Source organism: Scaptodrosophila lebanonensis, unplaced genomic scaffold (genome assembly GCF_003285725.1).
Source record: "Scaptodrosophila lebanonensis strain 11010-0011.00,11010-0021.00 unplaced genomic scaffold, SlebRS2 tig00000113-arrow-arrow-pilon, whole genome shotgun sequence".
NCBI lineage: Eukaryota > Metazoa > Arthropoda > Insecta > Diptera > Drosophilidae > Scaptodrosophila > Scaptodrosophila lebanonensis.
The window spans coordinates 1957232-1975090 of record NW_022060575.1 but is presented as its reverse complement, the minus strand read 5'-3'; the positions used below and the strand labels follow the sequence as shown (position 1 = coordinate 1975090).

Genomic DNA, 17859 nt, shown 5'->3' with positions numbered 1-17859 from the left:
ATACAATTAAAAAGTAAATATATATGGTGCATATACATACAAGTATATTATATAAATATGTACCACGTACTTCTTAATATTCGCATTCTTATTGAAACTAATTTTAGTTTTGAAATATTTCATTTCTTACACTTCTTAAATTTAAAAACAAAATGAAAATTTTTACCATTACCATATTATACGTTTGAACGGGAAATATATAACCCATTGAAAAATATTAGTTAAAAATGATCTTCTGTCACTTTATTTTTTTTACCAAACTTAATATTTCGTGAATGTGAGTCATTGTAAATATTTCAGCTCAGATCAGCTTATATTATATTTCAATTAGAACATATTACATACATAGAAAATATTCAAACCTACAGGTTTCATTTCTTAAGTAACATTAGCAGCGAGTAAAATTCAAAGGGCATACAAAATATTCACGGAATGAAAAACAGCCGTTATTGGAAAGCATCGAAATTGTACGCCAATCGATGCAGTGTCCTCCGTAAGCGATATGTAAACAAGTAAAATCGCCTTTACTTTATGATATATCGATAGTTCTGCTGTGCAATGTCGATATACGCTGTGTTTTCATCACATCTCATCTCCAAGCCAAGCGAGAGCCGTGAAAATTGTTTCGGAAAATTGCAATAAAGCTGTGAAAAGACTTGCAAAATAAAGTGGGATCGGCTTAAAATATGCAACAAATTTTGGCGCGTTAAACAACGTAAAAAATACTCTATCGAAGACGCAAGGAAAGCGTAAAGCTATCTGCAAATTTACCACGCCAACAAATCTGCAAACATGGCGCCGACTCCGCTGCCTCTAGAGCAAATGCCCGGAGTGGGCGGCTACTTGCCTTCTGGCCAAGAAGGTGGATCACGCATAAATACAATGTCATTGTCTGTGCTAATCGACTTCATCATACAGAGGACGTATCACGAGCTCATGGTTTTGGCTGAGCTGTAAGTACAACGATTTATAATTATAGCTGTAGTCGCCTTACTATTTAAATGTGTGTGTGTGTGTGTGTATGTTACTCACAGGCTGCCGCGTAAGACGGACATGGAACGGAAAGTGGAAATCTATGATTACGCTGCGCGGACACGACATTTATTTACGCGTCTTAATGCGCTTGTCAAGTGGGGCAATTCAGTGTCGAAGGTGGACAAGTCATCGGTAGGTTTGATCTTTACTTTTTCTGAAAATTTTAACTCAAGGATGGTCCATTCTTTTACAGCAAATAATGAGTTTTCTGGACAAGCAGAATATGCTCTTTGTAGAATCGGCTGATATGTTGGCGCGCATGTCTCGGGAAACTTTAGTGCGCGCTCGTTTGCCCAATTTCCACATTCCTGCCGCTGTGGAGGTGCTAACGACAGGCACCTACAACAGGTTGCCGACGTGCATTCGCGAGCGTATTGTACCTCCCGACGCCATAACGCCGGCTGAGAAAAAACAGACCCTCTTGCGACTCAACCAGGTGATTCAACATCGGCTTGTCACTGGAAAGTTGTTGCCGCAAATGCGGGAGTTTCGAATCAAGAATGGACGCGTCACCTTCGAGGTTAAGCACGAATTCAGCGTGGCGCTGACCGTAATGGGCGACAGTCCTATTGTGCCCTGGCGGCTTCTTGACATTGATGTGCTCGTTGAAGACAAGGAAACGGGCGGTAAGTATAAGAACAAAGTCGTATAATTTATATTGCTACATGGCTGCTTTTTATCACAGATGGAAAGTCGCTAGTGCATCCGCTCCAAGTCAACTACATTCACCAACTGATTCAAGCACGACTTGTCGAGAATCCCAATGCCTTAAGTGAAGTGTATAATTGTCTGCACTACTTTTGTCAGTCTCTGCAGCTGGAGGTGCTCTACACACAGACACTGCGTCTGAACTACGAGCGCTTGGACGATAACAATATCACCGTGGAGGAGTATGTGCCAGGTGTGAAACTAACCGTGTCGTACTGGCGCGATCTAAAGTCGGAGCTTGGCTACCGCTTAACTGTACAATCCGATCCAAGCGAAATTGGACGGCCCCTGGCAGTGGTGCATGTGCCTTCCCTAGGAGCAAAGGAATCGGCTGAAGTGGCCGACCGCGCAGTGCGTTCAGAGCACCTCTCCATGGAACGTTTGATTGTGCATACAGTATATATTCGTTCGGTGTCTCGACTCAGCGATTTGAAACTGGAGTTTCAAGCCTTTCTTAAGGACGTTGATTGTGAGTGTAAATTTCGGATACTATTTCGTATAACAGGAGTCGTCTAAATGTCTAACATTTACAATTTCAGTCAACCTGCAGGGCACACCTGCTATCCTAACGGTTCCAGTGCTAACACCGTGCCTGCGAGCCGAGCAAATCCATATAACTATCGACACGCACACGGGCATGTTCCGCTGTCATGTGCCCAAGCACTTGGACTGTCCCATTACAGATGAGATGCAGGATTGCCTGAATGGTGATCGAAGCAAGCTACCGAGTCTATTATCAGAGCTACGCTATTGGATCACGCATCGTCGCTGCGAGAAAACTCTGCAGCATCTGCCAGCCACGGCAATTGAAACATTGCCCTTTCTTACCCTGCCCGAATATGAGTTGCTGAGAACTGGGAGACACAAAATCTATGTTAAACTGCATCGGCATCCAAACATTATTTTGGTAAGCAACATCATTTAATTATACAACAAAACGGACAAAAAATATAAAATATACATGATAAAACGGATCTTTCATAAAATTCCGGAAGTCACTAAATCTCGCCGAAAAATAGAAGTACAAACATTAAAAATAACAAATTTATTTTTGTAGGTCGTGCAACTAAATGAAAAGCCGACAATGCCCAACGAAATGGAGTACACCTTTCATTTGGGCTTTGTAGTGTTTCAAAAAGATGAGGCCGATGTAGTTGACGACTCCGCAAAACAGCTGGTATCCGTCGTAGCTCAGCCACAGTCGGAGATTCCTAAGCTTTATACAAAGCTCATGCGTCTAATTGAATTCGATACATTTGTGGCCACTCATGGGCCTGGAACAGAAGTGGATGGTGAGCTTGATATTTCTATTGATTTTTTAATATTTTTTGTAGTTAATTGGGGTGTTTTCTCCTCATTAGAAATTTCACCGCATAAACGAAAATCTAATGGCGATATTTTGGCGCCACCCACTAAGCAACAAAAGACCATATTCCCCGCTTACTTTATACCCGAATTGGCCCACGTAGTGGCCATGTGCGATGAGAAGATACCGTTCCTAAATTTGGCCCAGGCACTAACTAAGCACAATATTCCGCACAGCGGTCTTCAGGTGGAGGCCAACGCTACTTCCTTGGTGCTTAAGATATTGGCATTGCCTAAGCCTGGACAAACGCAACAGGCGGCGGGTGAATCCAAGGGGACTCATGGCGCGAATTCGGCGCTGCCCAAGATTGAGAAGCATGTATGGGAGGATCTAATGAGACGCGTGCTCTCTATATCAGTGCGATCACAGATGAATAAGAATAGCCAAGTGCGGATTTGGATCGTAGAATTTGTATTTTATCGGACGCCAGTGCAGAGCACCCACAACAAAGAACAGGGCAGCCGACGCACTGCATATCTAACGTATGAACAGGCCAATCATGATTTCTCTAAGACGGTGGAAGATTTGCTCAATGATTGGTCTAAAATTGTCTATCTCTACACACTGGTTTATGACTTTGCGGAGCATCTGCGTAATAGTAAGTTGAAGAATATTCGATAAAGTATAAGGTAACTAATTACATTTTGTATTTTTAGAGCGACTGAGTATTGGGGACATGCTTGTTGTGAAATCTTTTACCTACATGAATTTACTGCTCGGTTATGGTCCAAAAAAGGAGGTTACCTGCAATATCTACTGGTCGGTGCAGTCGCATGGCTTTCGTTTGATCTTTGTCGGCGGCATTTCCGCTGTTAACGCGCACTCCATGATGCGAGATCAGCTGGCCCAGCATCTCAATCAACAACACAGCCTCACGCAAATAGTTCATATCCTTCATGAGACATATAATCCGATGAGCTCGCTGGCCAAATTGCCGGTGCTGCCACTGTTGGGCATTCCGGTAGGTGACAATTCTATGAACAGCATCAACAATTTCTGAAACTTTCCGTTTGTTTTTTAGCGTCCACAAGTGCCGGTTCTTTCTTTCTGCATATTGCCGCAGTCACCCAGTCTTGTACGGCTTACCTACCAGGCTGTCTACTGCTTGGAGGTGCGTTTCCGGGCCAATCGCCTTGTCTCTATTCGCGATGGGGCAAGCAGTCGTTTCGAGCGCAACGTTATTGAGGAGTTCACCCCAATTCAGGGACTGAAGGCCTTCCTCTCTAAGTATGTGGACGAGTCGGCTGTTTATCGTGGACGCACACAAAACGAGGATGACAATCCGTTATCGCCCATGGGTATGGAGGACAATTTTGGTGGCCCAAGCAGTGTGACGGGTGTCAGTGCAGGCGGCTCTTCCCCGTTTTTGGGTGCTGGAATGCGAGGACCACAATCGCCACGAGATAGTGGATTGCGCTTTCCAGCTCCACATACACCGCCTTCCAGCTCCAATCCGCACACGCCGGCCAGTCCGCATCCATCGGCTGGCGGTAATAGCGGAGCTCAAAGTCATGCAAACTTTAATTTGACATCGCCGCCAGCACCGCACATGCCGCATCCGTCGCCCGGTGGACTAATGCCCTCTTCGCCACTCAATCCGCAGCCAAGTCCACACATGGTGCACAGCCCAGGTCCCAACATGTATATGCAAAATCATCAGGATTCTCCATTTACCGCCATGTCGCCGGCGAACACAAACTGGCCTGGATCGCCCAGCATGCCTCGTCCCTCACCACGACCTGGTCAGAGCCCTGATCACAAGTCCACAGGTGGTCAGGCAGGAGGTCCGGGTGGCACGGTCCCCACTGCAGGCAGCTCGATGGCACGTAGCACCCTTAATCGACCATGGGCTGGTGCGGTGCCCACGGTGCTAACACATGAATACTTGGAGACACTCTGCCGCCCAAGTCCGCATCCAAACAAGGATATTAATGTGGTAGATATGAGCCCACTGGAACGTTTTTTGGGCTGCGTCTATATGCGCCGTCAGTTGCATCGGAATATACAGAGTGACGAGACACTGACTGCATTAAACTCTTCGGAGCCAGGCGTGGTACTCTTTAAGGTCGACGGTCTCCAGTGTCAGGTGATGCTTAATCAGAATCACATGCAATCGCTTCATCTGAAAGTCACACAGCTGCCGCCTATGCCCGACAAGCAGACTTTCCAGCTGAGCCCGGAGGATTTGCTGGTCATTGAGCAATATTTTGACACACGTGTTGCAGCGCCACCCTATCGGCCCAACTCGTTGCACAGCATTTGTCGGCTGCTCAATCTGCCGGCGCAGGTGCTCAAAGACTTTGTGCAGATAATGCGGCTGGAGATGAAGCCCGAGTTGGGTGGAGATCAGCTGAAGTGGACTGTGCAGATGTGCATGCGTATGCCGCCCTCAGCGATGCCCATTGTGCCCATCGGCAATGCCTCCGTGGTTATGGGGCGCATGAAAATCCTCTTCTTTTTGCAAATAACCCGCATACCATACAACGGTAAGGACTGGAAGGATAGCCCTTCGCTGGTGCTACCTATCGTGTACGATATCACGACGAACCTAACCCAGATAGCGGACAGACGCGAAATGTCGCCAATGATATCCGCAGCTATGACGCTCTTACGACGCTTTGCCGATTTCGGAGTGCAACAGAACCAATGTTCGCTGTTTCCGGCCATTACGGATCTTCTGACCAATCTCCAACTGACGACTGATCTACCACCGCCGCCCAATCAGGCCATTGGACCACCTGTTGGCGTAGGCGTGGGCGTAGGTGTTGGTGTCGGAGTGGTTGGCTCTAGTCCAAATCCCATGATGCCAATGCAGCAGTTACCGCAGGTGGGCAACGCGCAGGTTGGCCCTGGCGGCTACCCGCAACTTGGACCCAATCCTGGTGGTCCGCAGTGATGAAGGCGTAAGCGCCGCGCGTCCTCCCAGCAGCCTTAGGGACAGCGGCCTTCCGGAATCACAAAAACAAAAAAAAACTTCTCTTCATGGATACGAAACTTCGGACTTCCCATTTTTTCCTTCCCTCGTATGCTTTGTTCATGAATGCAGCATTATTCATTTATTTATTATATAACAAATTCAACGCAGCGTTATAACATTTTCATGTATTTTAGATGTGTAAAAACTATGTATTAAGTAATTGTAAAGTTAATGAAATCGAGAGTCACATAAACACACATCCGTTGTTCAGCTCTGCGTGTCCCTATATATCATTCAAATTCAAAGTAACTTGGCCGTTCGGTTACCAAAAAACTTTGTTGCAAAATTAGGATAACTTGTTGCTCCTTGTCAGTCCTTAACTGGCGATCCCAAATCCTAATCAGACAACTTTAAGCACAAGAAGACAAACGAAAAAATTTTTTTATATTTGGATTATTGTTTATTTGCTGCTGATTTTTGTTGGCTTGTTTTGGAGCGTAAATTTGAGCATAAAGTTGCTCGACCTTTGTTGTGAGCTGGTCGAGCTGTCTTAGAGGGACTAAGCCTGTCCTTTATAAAAATGTGTATATCATAAGAATTGTATTTATAAGAATCATTCAATGTATAGTATACAAAATTAACGATAAGGTTACAATGTACAAAGGTGTTTTATATATGTATGTATGATACGAAATAAAATATGCAATAGTTAACTGTAGAGCTAATGTAAACGTGAGCCGTTTGTATCACATGGTGTCCTTGCAGCATTGCCTGCAGCGCCTGCAACGAGTTTGACTTTAGACTGTCTGGACCGTGTTGTGTGGTAGTAGAGACTAACACGTATGTTTGTATCTATTTGGCTTATAGCTGTTAACCTGCCATCCTTCACTGCTGCGTCGCCAGCTGTGTGCTTTCCATTTGCGTGGTCAGCTCAGTGATGCCCTCTTCCTCGTCTGATATGAGGGAGACCCAATAGCGCAGTTTCTTGCTGCGCAGATAGCTGGCCGAATTGTCGAAAACGACCGTGTCTGCGGATGAAAATAAAAATGGAAGAAATCAAGAGTTGGTTAAAGATGTAGAATGTTTTATCTAAATAATTAAAAATTATTTAACAAAAATAAAAAATACAATGAATTCAATTAAAACCCGTTTTTAAACTGGAATCGGTCATTAATGACTGATTCATTTCTAAAATTTACAAAAACGAGAACCTGATGGATTGTCTCTTAATTATTATGTACCTAAAAGAATTGTGGACTCCCATAAAACTTCTATAAAACTGGCACTTACATGTAGTGTTCGGTCGAGTCGATATGAAGCCAATCTCGTCCATTTCGTTTGAGAATACAGTGCCCAGTGCGACCTCACTTCGTTTCTCGCCCGTCTTCTTATCGACACTGTATATGCCAAATTTGATGTCGTGGTCGAAGGTACGGAAATCCCAGGATAGAAGATGCTGTTGTTCCTTGGGCTGGGGACTAACGAAAAACTCCAGCTTGAGCTTGTCACCCTTGGCAACGGTGGTTTCGGTAAAGTCCTTGTCGCTCTGTTGGTTGCTTTGATCAACAAACAGATCCTCAGGTACTTTGCCACCCCAGACCATCTTGGATTTGCACTGGGGGTCACCGAACTCATCGACTAACTGACCGCCCCAGGATTTGGGGAAGACTTTGGGATCCACATGTGAGAATAGCGCCTGCTTCCATTTATCGGTGCCAACCTTATGAATGTGGATCTTGCTGGTGGTTGCCTCATCCAGAAACTTCTTGACTATGTTGAAGGCAACTGTGAATAGTTTGGGGGCATTTATGATATAGCACTGTTTGAGCAGCTCCGGATAATTGGCCTCGTATTGCTTAACCGTCGAGATGATGCACTCGGCCGCCGGTCGCCAGGCATACTGCTTCAGGTTGACATCCTGCATGTCGAAGAATACGACTAATTGGCGAGCTTGCCAGCCATGTTTCAGGCTCTGCTCGTACGCTTTGTTCATGAAACGCTCCAGCAGCAGCACGAGATACTTTTGGAACTCAAAGCGTGTGACGCAGTGCAAGATGCCCCAGATATCGAAGTTATAGAAGGGACAAACGATCACTGTTAAGCGACGAGGAGGGAGAACGCAAGAGAGAGAGAGAGAGAGAGAGAGAGAGGAGTGGAAGTTTTAAGGGTTATGCTTCTTCAGAACACATACCTGGCGATCCATCATTGTCGTTTCCAATCAAGCCATACGGCATATATTCCCGCAACGCCTTAGGCACATCCCAACTTTCAATGTGGTCCACATTCCAGGTGCCTCGTGTTTTCAGACTCTGCAATCATGATTTGACAAATTACTCCATCATATGGACTTGGAGAGGGTGAAGAACTTACCGCTCTCAGCATTTTCTCAGCCGCTTCCAAGTTCCATTTGCGTGCTGTCGTGTAGATTAGAGGGTTACTACGCACTTACTTGCAATATTGGGAAATTAGGACACTTACCCCTCAGCCAGCGCAACAGAAAATAGTCATCATGCGTGGGCACCAGAACATCGGCCATAACCGTGCGGAACTGGGAGATAATTGAATACAATAATTAAATACAAGTAAGTACTAAAGACAAAGAAACTTAATCGTACAATCCAACATAGGGCGAACACAACCTTGAGATAATCCACTTTTAAAGCAAATTATGGTTAACAGTTCGGTCTGTATATCTGATTCCAAGTGCATTCAATTGCCCTTGCCTTTCCCTTCCTCTGGCTCGTATAAGCAAAAAAAACCCGTACCTTTCCAATCTCAAAAATCGTTGTCTAATCGAATAAACAGCATTTTTTATGGGGCTCCTCTAACTCGATGGTCAGGTATAATAAGACGGTGCAGGTTAAACGGTGCACAAAAAATCGCACACAGTAGCAATCGCCTAAGGCGAACGAATAACAATTCAGATTCAATTAAAACTGCTTTCTGCGCCTCAACAAAGACCTACCATTGCAAGTTTTTAATGTCATTAAAACACATAAATAAGTCATTCAAATCAAGCCTTAACTTTACTTTTGTAGAGTTATAATGAGTCCGACTGTACCTAAAACTGGTATTCGAGTTTACAGTACAACGCTTTAATTATATTTGTTCAAGTCTCAATTTGTTTTGTGTTTTGTTGTGTTCGCCGCTGTTTTTTCAATTTTTAATTGATGCTAAGCCGGCCTTGTTCAATGCCAATTTTACGCTACTATTTTGGGCTTACGATCCATGTACGACTGCTGCATATCGAATGTGCTAAACAATTCTACGCATGACTTGCAAATTTGTTGCCAAGGCAATAACAGAAAAGAACCGATTATGCTGGTTTATCTATCCAAAGCACATAAAGATATTGATAAAGTCTTATTCAGTCTAAGGGCGATACATAGATACACGTACGCGCACTATATAGAACAACAAGGGCAGACAAAATAGTGAATAACAGTTAATAATAGAAGAGTCAAAATACTCTAGCCACATATATGCTTCAAGGAAAGCTATCGCTTTCAAAAAATGTCTCATATTTTTCGTAAAACGAGTCCAAACAGATGGAATGTCATTTAAATTGTGATATGTGTGTGACCAGCTCAAACAAAATCGAAGCTTAAGAAAAAATGTAGTAGGGTAGTTTATTTTGTATTCTTTTTGAAACAACGAATGCCTAAAATTAATCGAATGACAAATTAAGATCTTTCACATAAAGTAGGAGTTCGTTTTTCCTCATTTGGAGTTTGAATTCCCCAAAAATCGTTTCTTAGTTCATAGCTTTTTAGATCTTTGGGGCTGTGTGTAGATAACCAATCAGTGAAACATTTTGTACGAATTAGGACAACAATTGTTGTTCTATTCTTTAAAAGAGGTTGTAAAACTGATACCGACGACCTACGAGGTTTGTTGAAAAGAAAAGGTGAAGGTTTTGCTTACTGTTTTCTACGATTACAATGACTTCCTGCCAAAAGGTTGTACGATTAATGAGGAATACTACAAGGAAGTTATGGATCGTTTGGAAGTACATACAAGTAGTATGTACAAGGCCTGTACAAAATAGAAGGTGAATTTTGAATTGCCTTGAAAAGCATTTGATGAATAAATCAATATCCATCTTGTCTCCTTAAAAGCAGTCAGAGCCATGGAACTGCCTGCAACTTTTTCCTATTCCCAAAACTGAAGAAACAAATGAAAGGAAAGCGTGTTTCCACAATGGATGAGATAAAATCAAAATCGAAGAACAAGATGGCCATACCGAAAAGCGCATTTCAAAGTGCTTCGAAGAAGCGCTGCATTATCTCTGAGGGGGATTACTCTAAAGGAGATGCATAAATAAATAGTTTTCAAAAAAAATTAAAAACTGCCCTTTTCTTTTGAACAGACCATGTTTTTGTAATGGAAAGGCAAGTTTCAATGCCTGAACCAGTACTACTTAGTATGAATCTTATCGAATTTATGTAGCTCTTATCAGGCATGCTGTGCACGATTCAGTTATAATACAAGTTATATGTATAAAAATAAAGTTGTTCAATTTTTCTCCGCACTCGCCAGCTACTTATTATGAACATTTATCTCAGATCGGGCTTTAAACAGTGTGGGCTCAGTCTCGATTATGCCTCACTGGTACTTATGCATGATTCATCCTCACTTGTAGTATGTGAGCAGTGAAGTCCCAGAAAGTGTTCGTGTGTAATAATAATCTTTAAATTACACATAAACAAGGCACAATGCGTATGTGAGTGTCTCTGTATGCCTATCAGCAGTTAGCTTTGTCCGACTAGCTGGAACTTAGCCAACTTGAGAGCTGTGTGCCCAGCACAAATCTAGAGACGTTGACGGCTCTCGAAATTCAATAACGAGGCCGCTAACCGCTTCTTTTTAGCTTGTTGTCTACTTTTCATTGCGCATTAGGTTGAAGTCGAATTCTGTCTTTAAATGTGGGGCCGACTCTATTAGTGTGGCGTTAACTAACTACACGTATGTTGGTCAGCAGATTCGACTTCCTAATATTCGCCGCGCACCTTGTGCTCGTACTTGCCTATCGGAGGCTACGCTTTGTTCTTTGTTTTCGGCTCACACCGAAATAAAGTTTTTAAATAGCGAATCCAATGAAAGTTTAATATTTCTCAAACCAGATGTAGGTTACTTTATTTTAACTGAAGCAATAGTAGAGACTGGCGAAGGAGATGAGTCAGTTTTCACGAAATCGAAAGCAAGGCAGTCTGTTAAGCCACAGATTAGTCGGTAAAAGTATTTTATGGTAGACCTGACTAAACTATACTTAAATAGAATGTTCCCAATTAATAAAGACCCATATTTGCTACGATAGCAATATTTGATAGTTGGAGAAGAGGAACAGTTACACTTTAATATTTTATAGTTAAATATTACTAATATTTTTCCCTGTTATTCTTTACTCAAGATGAGATTTTGTGATTTTGAGATTTTTGATCTCATTCTTCTGCGATGATGATTCGAACCGAGAAAACCTACTCTGGAACAAATAAGCTCGTTAAACTAGGCCGGATCACATTAGTTGTACTTATATAAGGTTGGGTGATTTTCATTTTACTCTCATAATTATTGGTGAATTTAAAAGTTGTTGTTTTCTTAGGACATTTCAGGGAAAGTAAAAGTAAGAGTCTACAAGCCGTGCTTGGTATCTTTATATCTATATATTGCACATAGGTATTTATACAGATAATCAAACAGACATTCAAGTTCTAATGTATGAACACATATGGGCTGTATGAATTATTAATGTGAATTATATTATACTAATTATTTGGTAATAAACCATCACGCTTTCATCTCTAGCCGAAAGTTTGCTTTTCGCTTAACTTCGATTTGACGATTTTTATATTTGCACTTTCCAATCGCGCAAAAAATACAACAGGAAAAATTGCTTGAAATTACGAAAACAAGTTTTGTGGGTCATGTATTGTATTTGTATTTGTATTTGTTTCCTAATTGTTCTCATTCACGCCTTAAACCTTGAAATGCTGCCAAGTCAAACGCAGTGGCATTGATGGGATTGTTATAATGCAATAACCGGTTGGCTGCTACGATTTAATATTCGAGTGAAAAGCCGTATAATAATGTAATTCCGTTTGGCAATAAGAGTGGGTCTAAGGCGATGCAACTTTGCAACCTTTCCGAATGAGTAGAGGAGTGCTGGCCAGCTTCGTGATTTATTGTCAGTTCAAGTCGGAGATCATTTATATACTATATACATACTATATACATATGCATTCATAATTGCCATTTGTTCCCGCACCAAATGTGCAGTTGTAATTGTCTAGCGATGTCAATGACTCGATGCGACGCGACTTGACTCCACTCGACTCGGCTTCATTCGAGTCCACTGACACTGAAAATATTTACAGCCGGGCCCAGAGCCGATAAAAAATGTGGCACAGTCAACGAAAATGCAAGTCGGTCAGCGCGCCAAAGAGACACGCGCTCAGCTGCAGATGCAACGCCAACAACCGGTTAGAGTCGTCAGGCATTTGTTTACCATCGATTTGTGGGCCACCACCAGCACCACCAGCACCACCAGCACCACCAATACCACCGACACAAGCCGTGGGCGCGCCTTGCGAGAGACAAACGGAAAACCGGCAAAACACTTGCCAATTGCTGCTGGCCTAAACAGTTTTCGCGTGAGTTGCTGGTCGCGCGATTTCGCAAGTGGATAGCCAAGAACAAAGTCAACAATGCGCAACTGTTGCAAAAAATGTATCACGAAGTCAGCAGCAATAGCTCTCGACCTGGAACAGCAAGAACAAGTTGTTATTTTGTCCAGACAACGGGCACAGTGGGCCTCAAATGCGTTAAATCTGCTCCCATTTAAATATTCAGGACGGCGCTCATTACTTTCCCATATATTGATAGATTTGCCAAGTCAGCATTACGCACTGCTACGAATAATGGTCATAGCTCAATATTTTATCGGAACTCGACAAGGCCAACGAGTTTACAGATTCAGTGGACTGGAACAATAAATGAGCACGCTACGATACATCAGATGACCAGTACAAGCGCAAGCAAAATGTGAAAAATATATACCAGTATTCTCTTAATTTCGTACACTTTTCCACAACTTTCGATCAAAGCAGTGAGCTGAGATTGAAACTGGTAATCTAATGTATTGATCAGAACTCGTTGTTTTTGGAATGCCATGGAATTGGAAAACAATGTTCTTACCAACAGAATACTGCATGGGATGATCAGTTGAAACGAAAAGGAAATGTGGGGAAGGTTTTAACCTAAGTCCTTTTACTTGTTTAAAACTTGAGAAAAAGATAACAACTTAAGAGTGGAGCTGCGAGTGCGTTGATCCGATTTGTCTGTCTTTGGAATGTTGGAATTCTCTGTTTTCAAATACACTGCATGTTACTGTCGATGTCGCAATTTGTGGAATGATGGAAAATCAATTTCTTAAGAATTTACCAAATATAAAGAGTAGCTTCTTCAACTGGGCAACTACAAGTATTTGAGCTCTGAATAAGTATTTACTAAGTATCGTAAAATTACTATATATATTCATGATTATTAAAAATTTTGAAATTGCAATGCATGGACTTTTGATTGGTGATTAAATGAAATTAGACATTCTTAATAAACATCTCATAATTACTTAGTTAAATTGAAATAAAACATTTTAAATGTAGTGAAATAAATAATGGCATTTAAACAAATTTTTCACAATCAGTACCTTTCTTCAAAAGTAATCTTCAGTTCTACAAGCTAAGAGACTAATTTAAAAAAAAAATGGAGAACAATTTTTATTATAATTTTAGGATATCTTTAAAACTTTAAAACAAATTATGCTACCTTAGTAAAATTCACTTGAAATAAGACCATACATGTATGAATACATTCTTGAAGAATGCGAGAGATGATTTGAATAGCTTTGGAGGAACTGGGTTTTAATAGAACTAATGATTGCGCACCTCAATACCGTTTAGAGAACTTGAGTAAAAAAAAGTTGCTCAGGTAAAAATATTGAGTATAGTTAAATCTGCCTTGCCTTTTTGTATACCGAACATAACATGTAAAGAAGTGTATTTTAAAAAGGAAAATATGTTAATTCAACGGATTTCAATTTCTTCAGGCAAGGAGAACAGCTTAGTTAAGTATTCATAGTCGAAAGGTAGAGTGTTATGAGCAGACAGAGACTAAATACTAATTTTGACTGGAACAATCGTAGATATTATCAATTGCAGCATCTGTCCAATCTACAACGAAAATCTTCATGCTGGACCAGTGTACGAGAGACGAGCCAAAAGAGTCGGGACAGACAGAGTAGAGCGTAGTCGCTTACCTGTTCCAATGTGTTCCGCTGTTCGTCGGTGATTTCAGGCAGTGTCACTGGACCGGACATTGTTGTTGTTGTTAGACTTGGTTTTGTTTTATGTTTATATACTATACGCCGAGCGCTGTTTAAGTATTGCAAATTATGTTAAACTCTTTGACTAAATCGAATTTCTTTTTTCGACTGTTTTTTTTTTCACACGCCGAACTGAAGATTCCGTTTTGGTTGCGACTTTGGCTTTAACTTTTGGCGGCTGCGTTTACGTTGCGTGGCTATGGCCGGGGGCGTCTCTAATATGTAATATGTAATAACAATGAAATGGAAACTTTCTACTTTTGTATCGCTTTTGCCGTGAATGCTTAACTATTTTCAGCGCAATTATTTTGTATTTTATATTTCATATCATGCGACTAGGTAATTTAACTTGAAAACAAACAAACAACTGGCTGCAATTTTGTCGTCCCAGCGTCCGCACTGTTTCTCTGTAGTGCTTTCTTTCTTTGTTGTTGTGCTGTCAGAATGTTTTGATAAACAATTGCTTGGCAAAAGAGCCGACAAGCCGCAGACCCCGACAAAAATGACAATCGCGCGTAAATCTCCCACCGTTTCGTTTGGCGAGCGGCGACGAACTGACGACTCAGTCCCCGACACGTTCCTACTTAACATGCGAGTCGACTCAGCGGTGCAGGCCAGAGCGCATGGAAGCCGACTACGCTGGCGATGACGCAGACGAAGCCGAGCCAAAATCACAGCTGGTCCGACTCGCCATACGCTACACACTCCACTACAAGGCATATGCATTGGATACCGCAGTACATTTTGCGAATTTAATTTGTGCTCCCAAATCCACTAATCGGAAAAAATGTCAGTTTTGAATACGGACAACAATTTGTAGATGAAATTAAAAGTATGTAGCACAAGCAACCAACTGTTCCCCTCCCAAACCCATTAGTGTTTCAGCCTTCTATGAACCACAAATTGTTTCTCGGTACATTTGCGAAATTGATTTGTGCTTCCAAATCCACAAATCGGAAAAAATGTCAGTTTTGAATATATAGAAGAATATAGCACAAAGCAACCAACTGTTCCCCTCCCAAACCCATTATTATTTCAGCCTTCTATGACCCACAAATTGTTTGTCGGCCTTTTTAATAGTACGATTTTTAACGGACAATTTTCAAAATCAATTTAAATTTGTGTGCAAACTATTTGCCTGTCTGGGCATAAATTTATCTGTCAAATCACGTTTAAACGGTTTATATATTATTTTATACGCCTTGTATTACTACTTATCCTCTTCAACAATCGAAGAAAAAACATTTTGGCGAAGTCGGATCACAAAAGAATTAAATCACAAGAGGCATAATAGTGTAGAAATGGACGATTGGCTGATAAGATTTCTTATGCTATAGTCCGACTGACAAATAATTTTCTCACGATTAACCAACGCTATAAAGAAGACAAATTACAGCCAAAAATGTTATTTTTGCAAAGCATTGGTATTAGCCTTGAAATATAACTTTAATTTATATTTCTTGGAAATTGTGAAAATTATTTGCGTTGAAGTGTAAATTCAGCTTTCTAAATGGAGAGGGAATGCAATAATTTTCGTGGCCTTTTATGTGCTTTCATATACCATAAACACAGAAATGATTATGATTATAAATCATATATACTAAACATAAAAATAAAAAGTATATTTTAAATTTTTGAATCAAAACATAACAAATGAATGCACAAATATTGCCAATGCACTGCAGTTGCGCATCTCCATTGTACGCTTGACAATTTTATTTTAATGAAATGTACTTTGATGGCTGTAGTAACCTTTGCCTTTTCACATTCTTAGCTTTTCCATAAAGTAACAATTGCAAGGGTTTATTTAATATTCCTTTATTTAGAGTAATTTATTCCATTAACCTTCGCACCTTCATTTACACACATACTATATAGATATAAATACAGCTCAAGTGTATTATTATTGGCAAGGTAGAAAAGCCTTAAAATTAAAAACGCAGAGCCCCCGGGAACGAAACAATTCAACGACCGCTTAGTGAGTCTTATCTTGCATTATTTGGAAAGATATTGAAGTCAAATTTATTGATGAAGTACCTAACATGTAATAAATTTGATTCGTTTGCATTTGCAACAAATTTGGCAGCGTTATCTTGACATATAGCAGATTATAAATGCAACTGTTTCCATGTTATTTACAGGTATTTTTGGGCGTTGATTATTTTTTAATACATCCAGATAAGATTGGGGTAAGGCTTTGGTTGTTTTGCATCCCATAAGCTCACAGGAGAGATAAGATAACGTAAATGTGTGTGAATTCGAGCATAGCATACGAAAATGTATGCACAAAACATGTTTACATTTTAATTAATACAAGTATCATTATTAAAATGTAACTAACATTTATTGTGTTTTACATTTACTGACAGTTTTTAGAACGAGCCAGAAAACTAGATCTGACCTCGACAGTTGGTCATTAACAATTAAGGGAATAACTTAAAATTGATTATAATTACCATACATAAGCATTTACTTATATAAAACATTTCAAGCACAACGCTTGCTTTTCAAACATAGACATTTCAAAGATACCGGAAAACGGGGCTTACTGAGTTCACCATGAGGTAAGAGAAACTTACCACAGCGCCTGCGAGTATGCAATACTGTAGTAATTGGGTTGAGGTCTTCGATAAATATTTAATGTACATGGCGCGAAAATCAAATTTGAATGCCAGGCACAATATTTCGGATTGATAATTATAAATAATAATACACACACTCATGTATAATTTGTACACCACGTTACACTTTAAACTTTATTGAGAAGTCTTAGCGTTTTGTTTGAAAACAAAAATTGTACGTTCGATAATTGGGAAAGGTTTTATGTAAATATTTATTATTATCAGCGGTTTTTTTCAGCGTTTTGTTTTAAATTTTCAGGCAAGCATTCGATTGAATGGCGCACACTTATTAACATCCTGTGAATTTTTTATGATTGTTTGTTCTAAATATTTTTATAGTCGCATGATCGTTCGGGAAGGTGTGAAAGCTGCAATTTCGCCCACGAAAGTGTTCGAGAAAGTCTGAATGAAAGTGCCTCGTTCCTGTTTGGAGGCCCTCCTTACCTACCACGTGCTGCACATGGTAAATATTTATTCACACATTGAGCTCCATTATTCAAATAGATAATTTAGTACTTTGCGTCACAGGGAAATGTCTGTTGCCAAACAAATGTATGTATTTGTGGATGAATGAATGAATGTACTATAAAACATTATTTCATCAATTGTAATCTGTTTATGAAAACAAACAAAGTATTCAGGCGAAAATTCGGACATAGCCCCATGATGAAAGTATAATTTTATATAGTTGTTGATATACGTTCCGAAAAGTATATTTCGCCAGTTTATTCGATCTGCTTGCGTCAATCACAATGGCAGTTTCTTAGAGTAGGAACATCTTGCAATTTGTAAATCAATGAAATGAAGCGAAGGCTGTGTGTAAAAGCAAGAT

At 40.6% G+C, this 17859-nt stretch overlaps 2 protein-coding genes across 2 annotated transcripts; one reads left to right on the top strand and one right to left on the bottom strand.

Moving 5' to 3' along the window:
• The first annotated feature begins 591 nt into the window (after window positions 1–591).
• Window positions 592–6744, top strand: LOC115628244 (mediator of RNA polymerase II transcription subunit 14). The gene is made up of 9 exons (XM_030524260.1): window positions 592–953; window positions 1035–1167; window positions 1229–1661; window positions 1721–2212; window positions 2283–2650; window positions 2801–3035; window positions 3105–3707; window positions 3766–4070; window positions 4131–6744. The coding sequence occupies exons 1-9, from the start codon at window positions 793–795 to the stop codon at window positions 6003–6005; spliced, it is 4605 nt and encodes a 1534-aa protein (XP_030380120.1). The 5' UTR covers window positions 592–792; the 3' UTR covers window positions 6006–6744.
• On the bottom strand, window positions 6608–14957 carry LOC115628245 (SEC14-like protein 2). The gene is made up of 6 exons (XM_030524261.1): window positions 14341–14957; window positions 8505–8574; window positions 8397–8440; window positions 8218–8335; window positions 7317–8120; window positions 6608–7054 (listed from the first exon to the last, which is right to left on the bottom strand). The coding sequence occupies exons 1-6, from the start codon at window positions 14398–14400 to the stop codon at window positions 6912–6914; spliced, it is 1239 nt and encodes a 412-aa protein (XP_030380121.1). The 5' UTR covers window positions 14401–14957; the 3' UTR covers window positions 6608–6911.
• Between the last annotated feature and the right edge of the window lie 2902 nt (window positions 14958–17859).

What these genes read in the sequence shown, in the direction of transcription:
- LOC115628244 (XM_030524260.1), top strand. Translation starts at nt 793, where the DNA reads ATGGCGCCGACTCCGCTGCCTCTAGAGCAAATGCCCGGAGTGGGCGGC. An exon ending in TGAAGACAAGGAAACGGGCG is followed by an intron (nt 1,662 to 1,720) that starts GTAAGTATAAGA and finishes TTTTTATCACAG; the next exon opens with ATGGAAAGTCGCTAGTGCAT. An exon ending in GGCATCCAAACATTATTTTG is followed by an intron (nt 2,651 to 2,800) that starts GTAAGCAACATC and finishes TTATTTTTGTAG; the next exon opens with GTCGTGCAACTAAATGAAAA.
- LOC115628245 (XM_030524261.1), bottom strand. Translation starts at nt 14,400, where the DNA reads ATGTCCGGTCCAGTGACACTGCCTGAAATCACCGACGAACAGCGGAAC. An exon ending in TCTGTTGCGCTGGCTGAGGG is followed by an intron (nt 8,441 to 8,504) that starts GTAAGTGTCCTA and finishes TCTACACGACAG; the next exon opens with CACGCAAATGGAACTTGGAA. An exon ending in GACTCGACCGAACACTACAT is followed by an intron (nt 7,055 to 7,316) that starts GTAAGTGCCAGT and finishes TTTCATCCGCAG; the next exon opens with ACACGGTCGTTTTCGACAAT.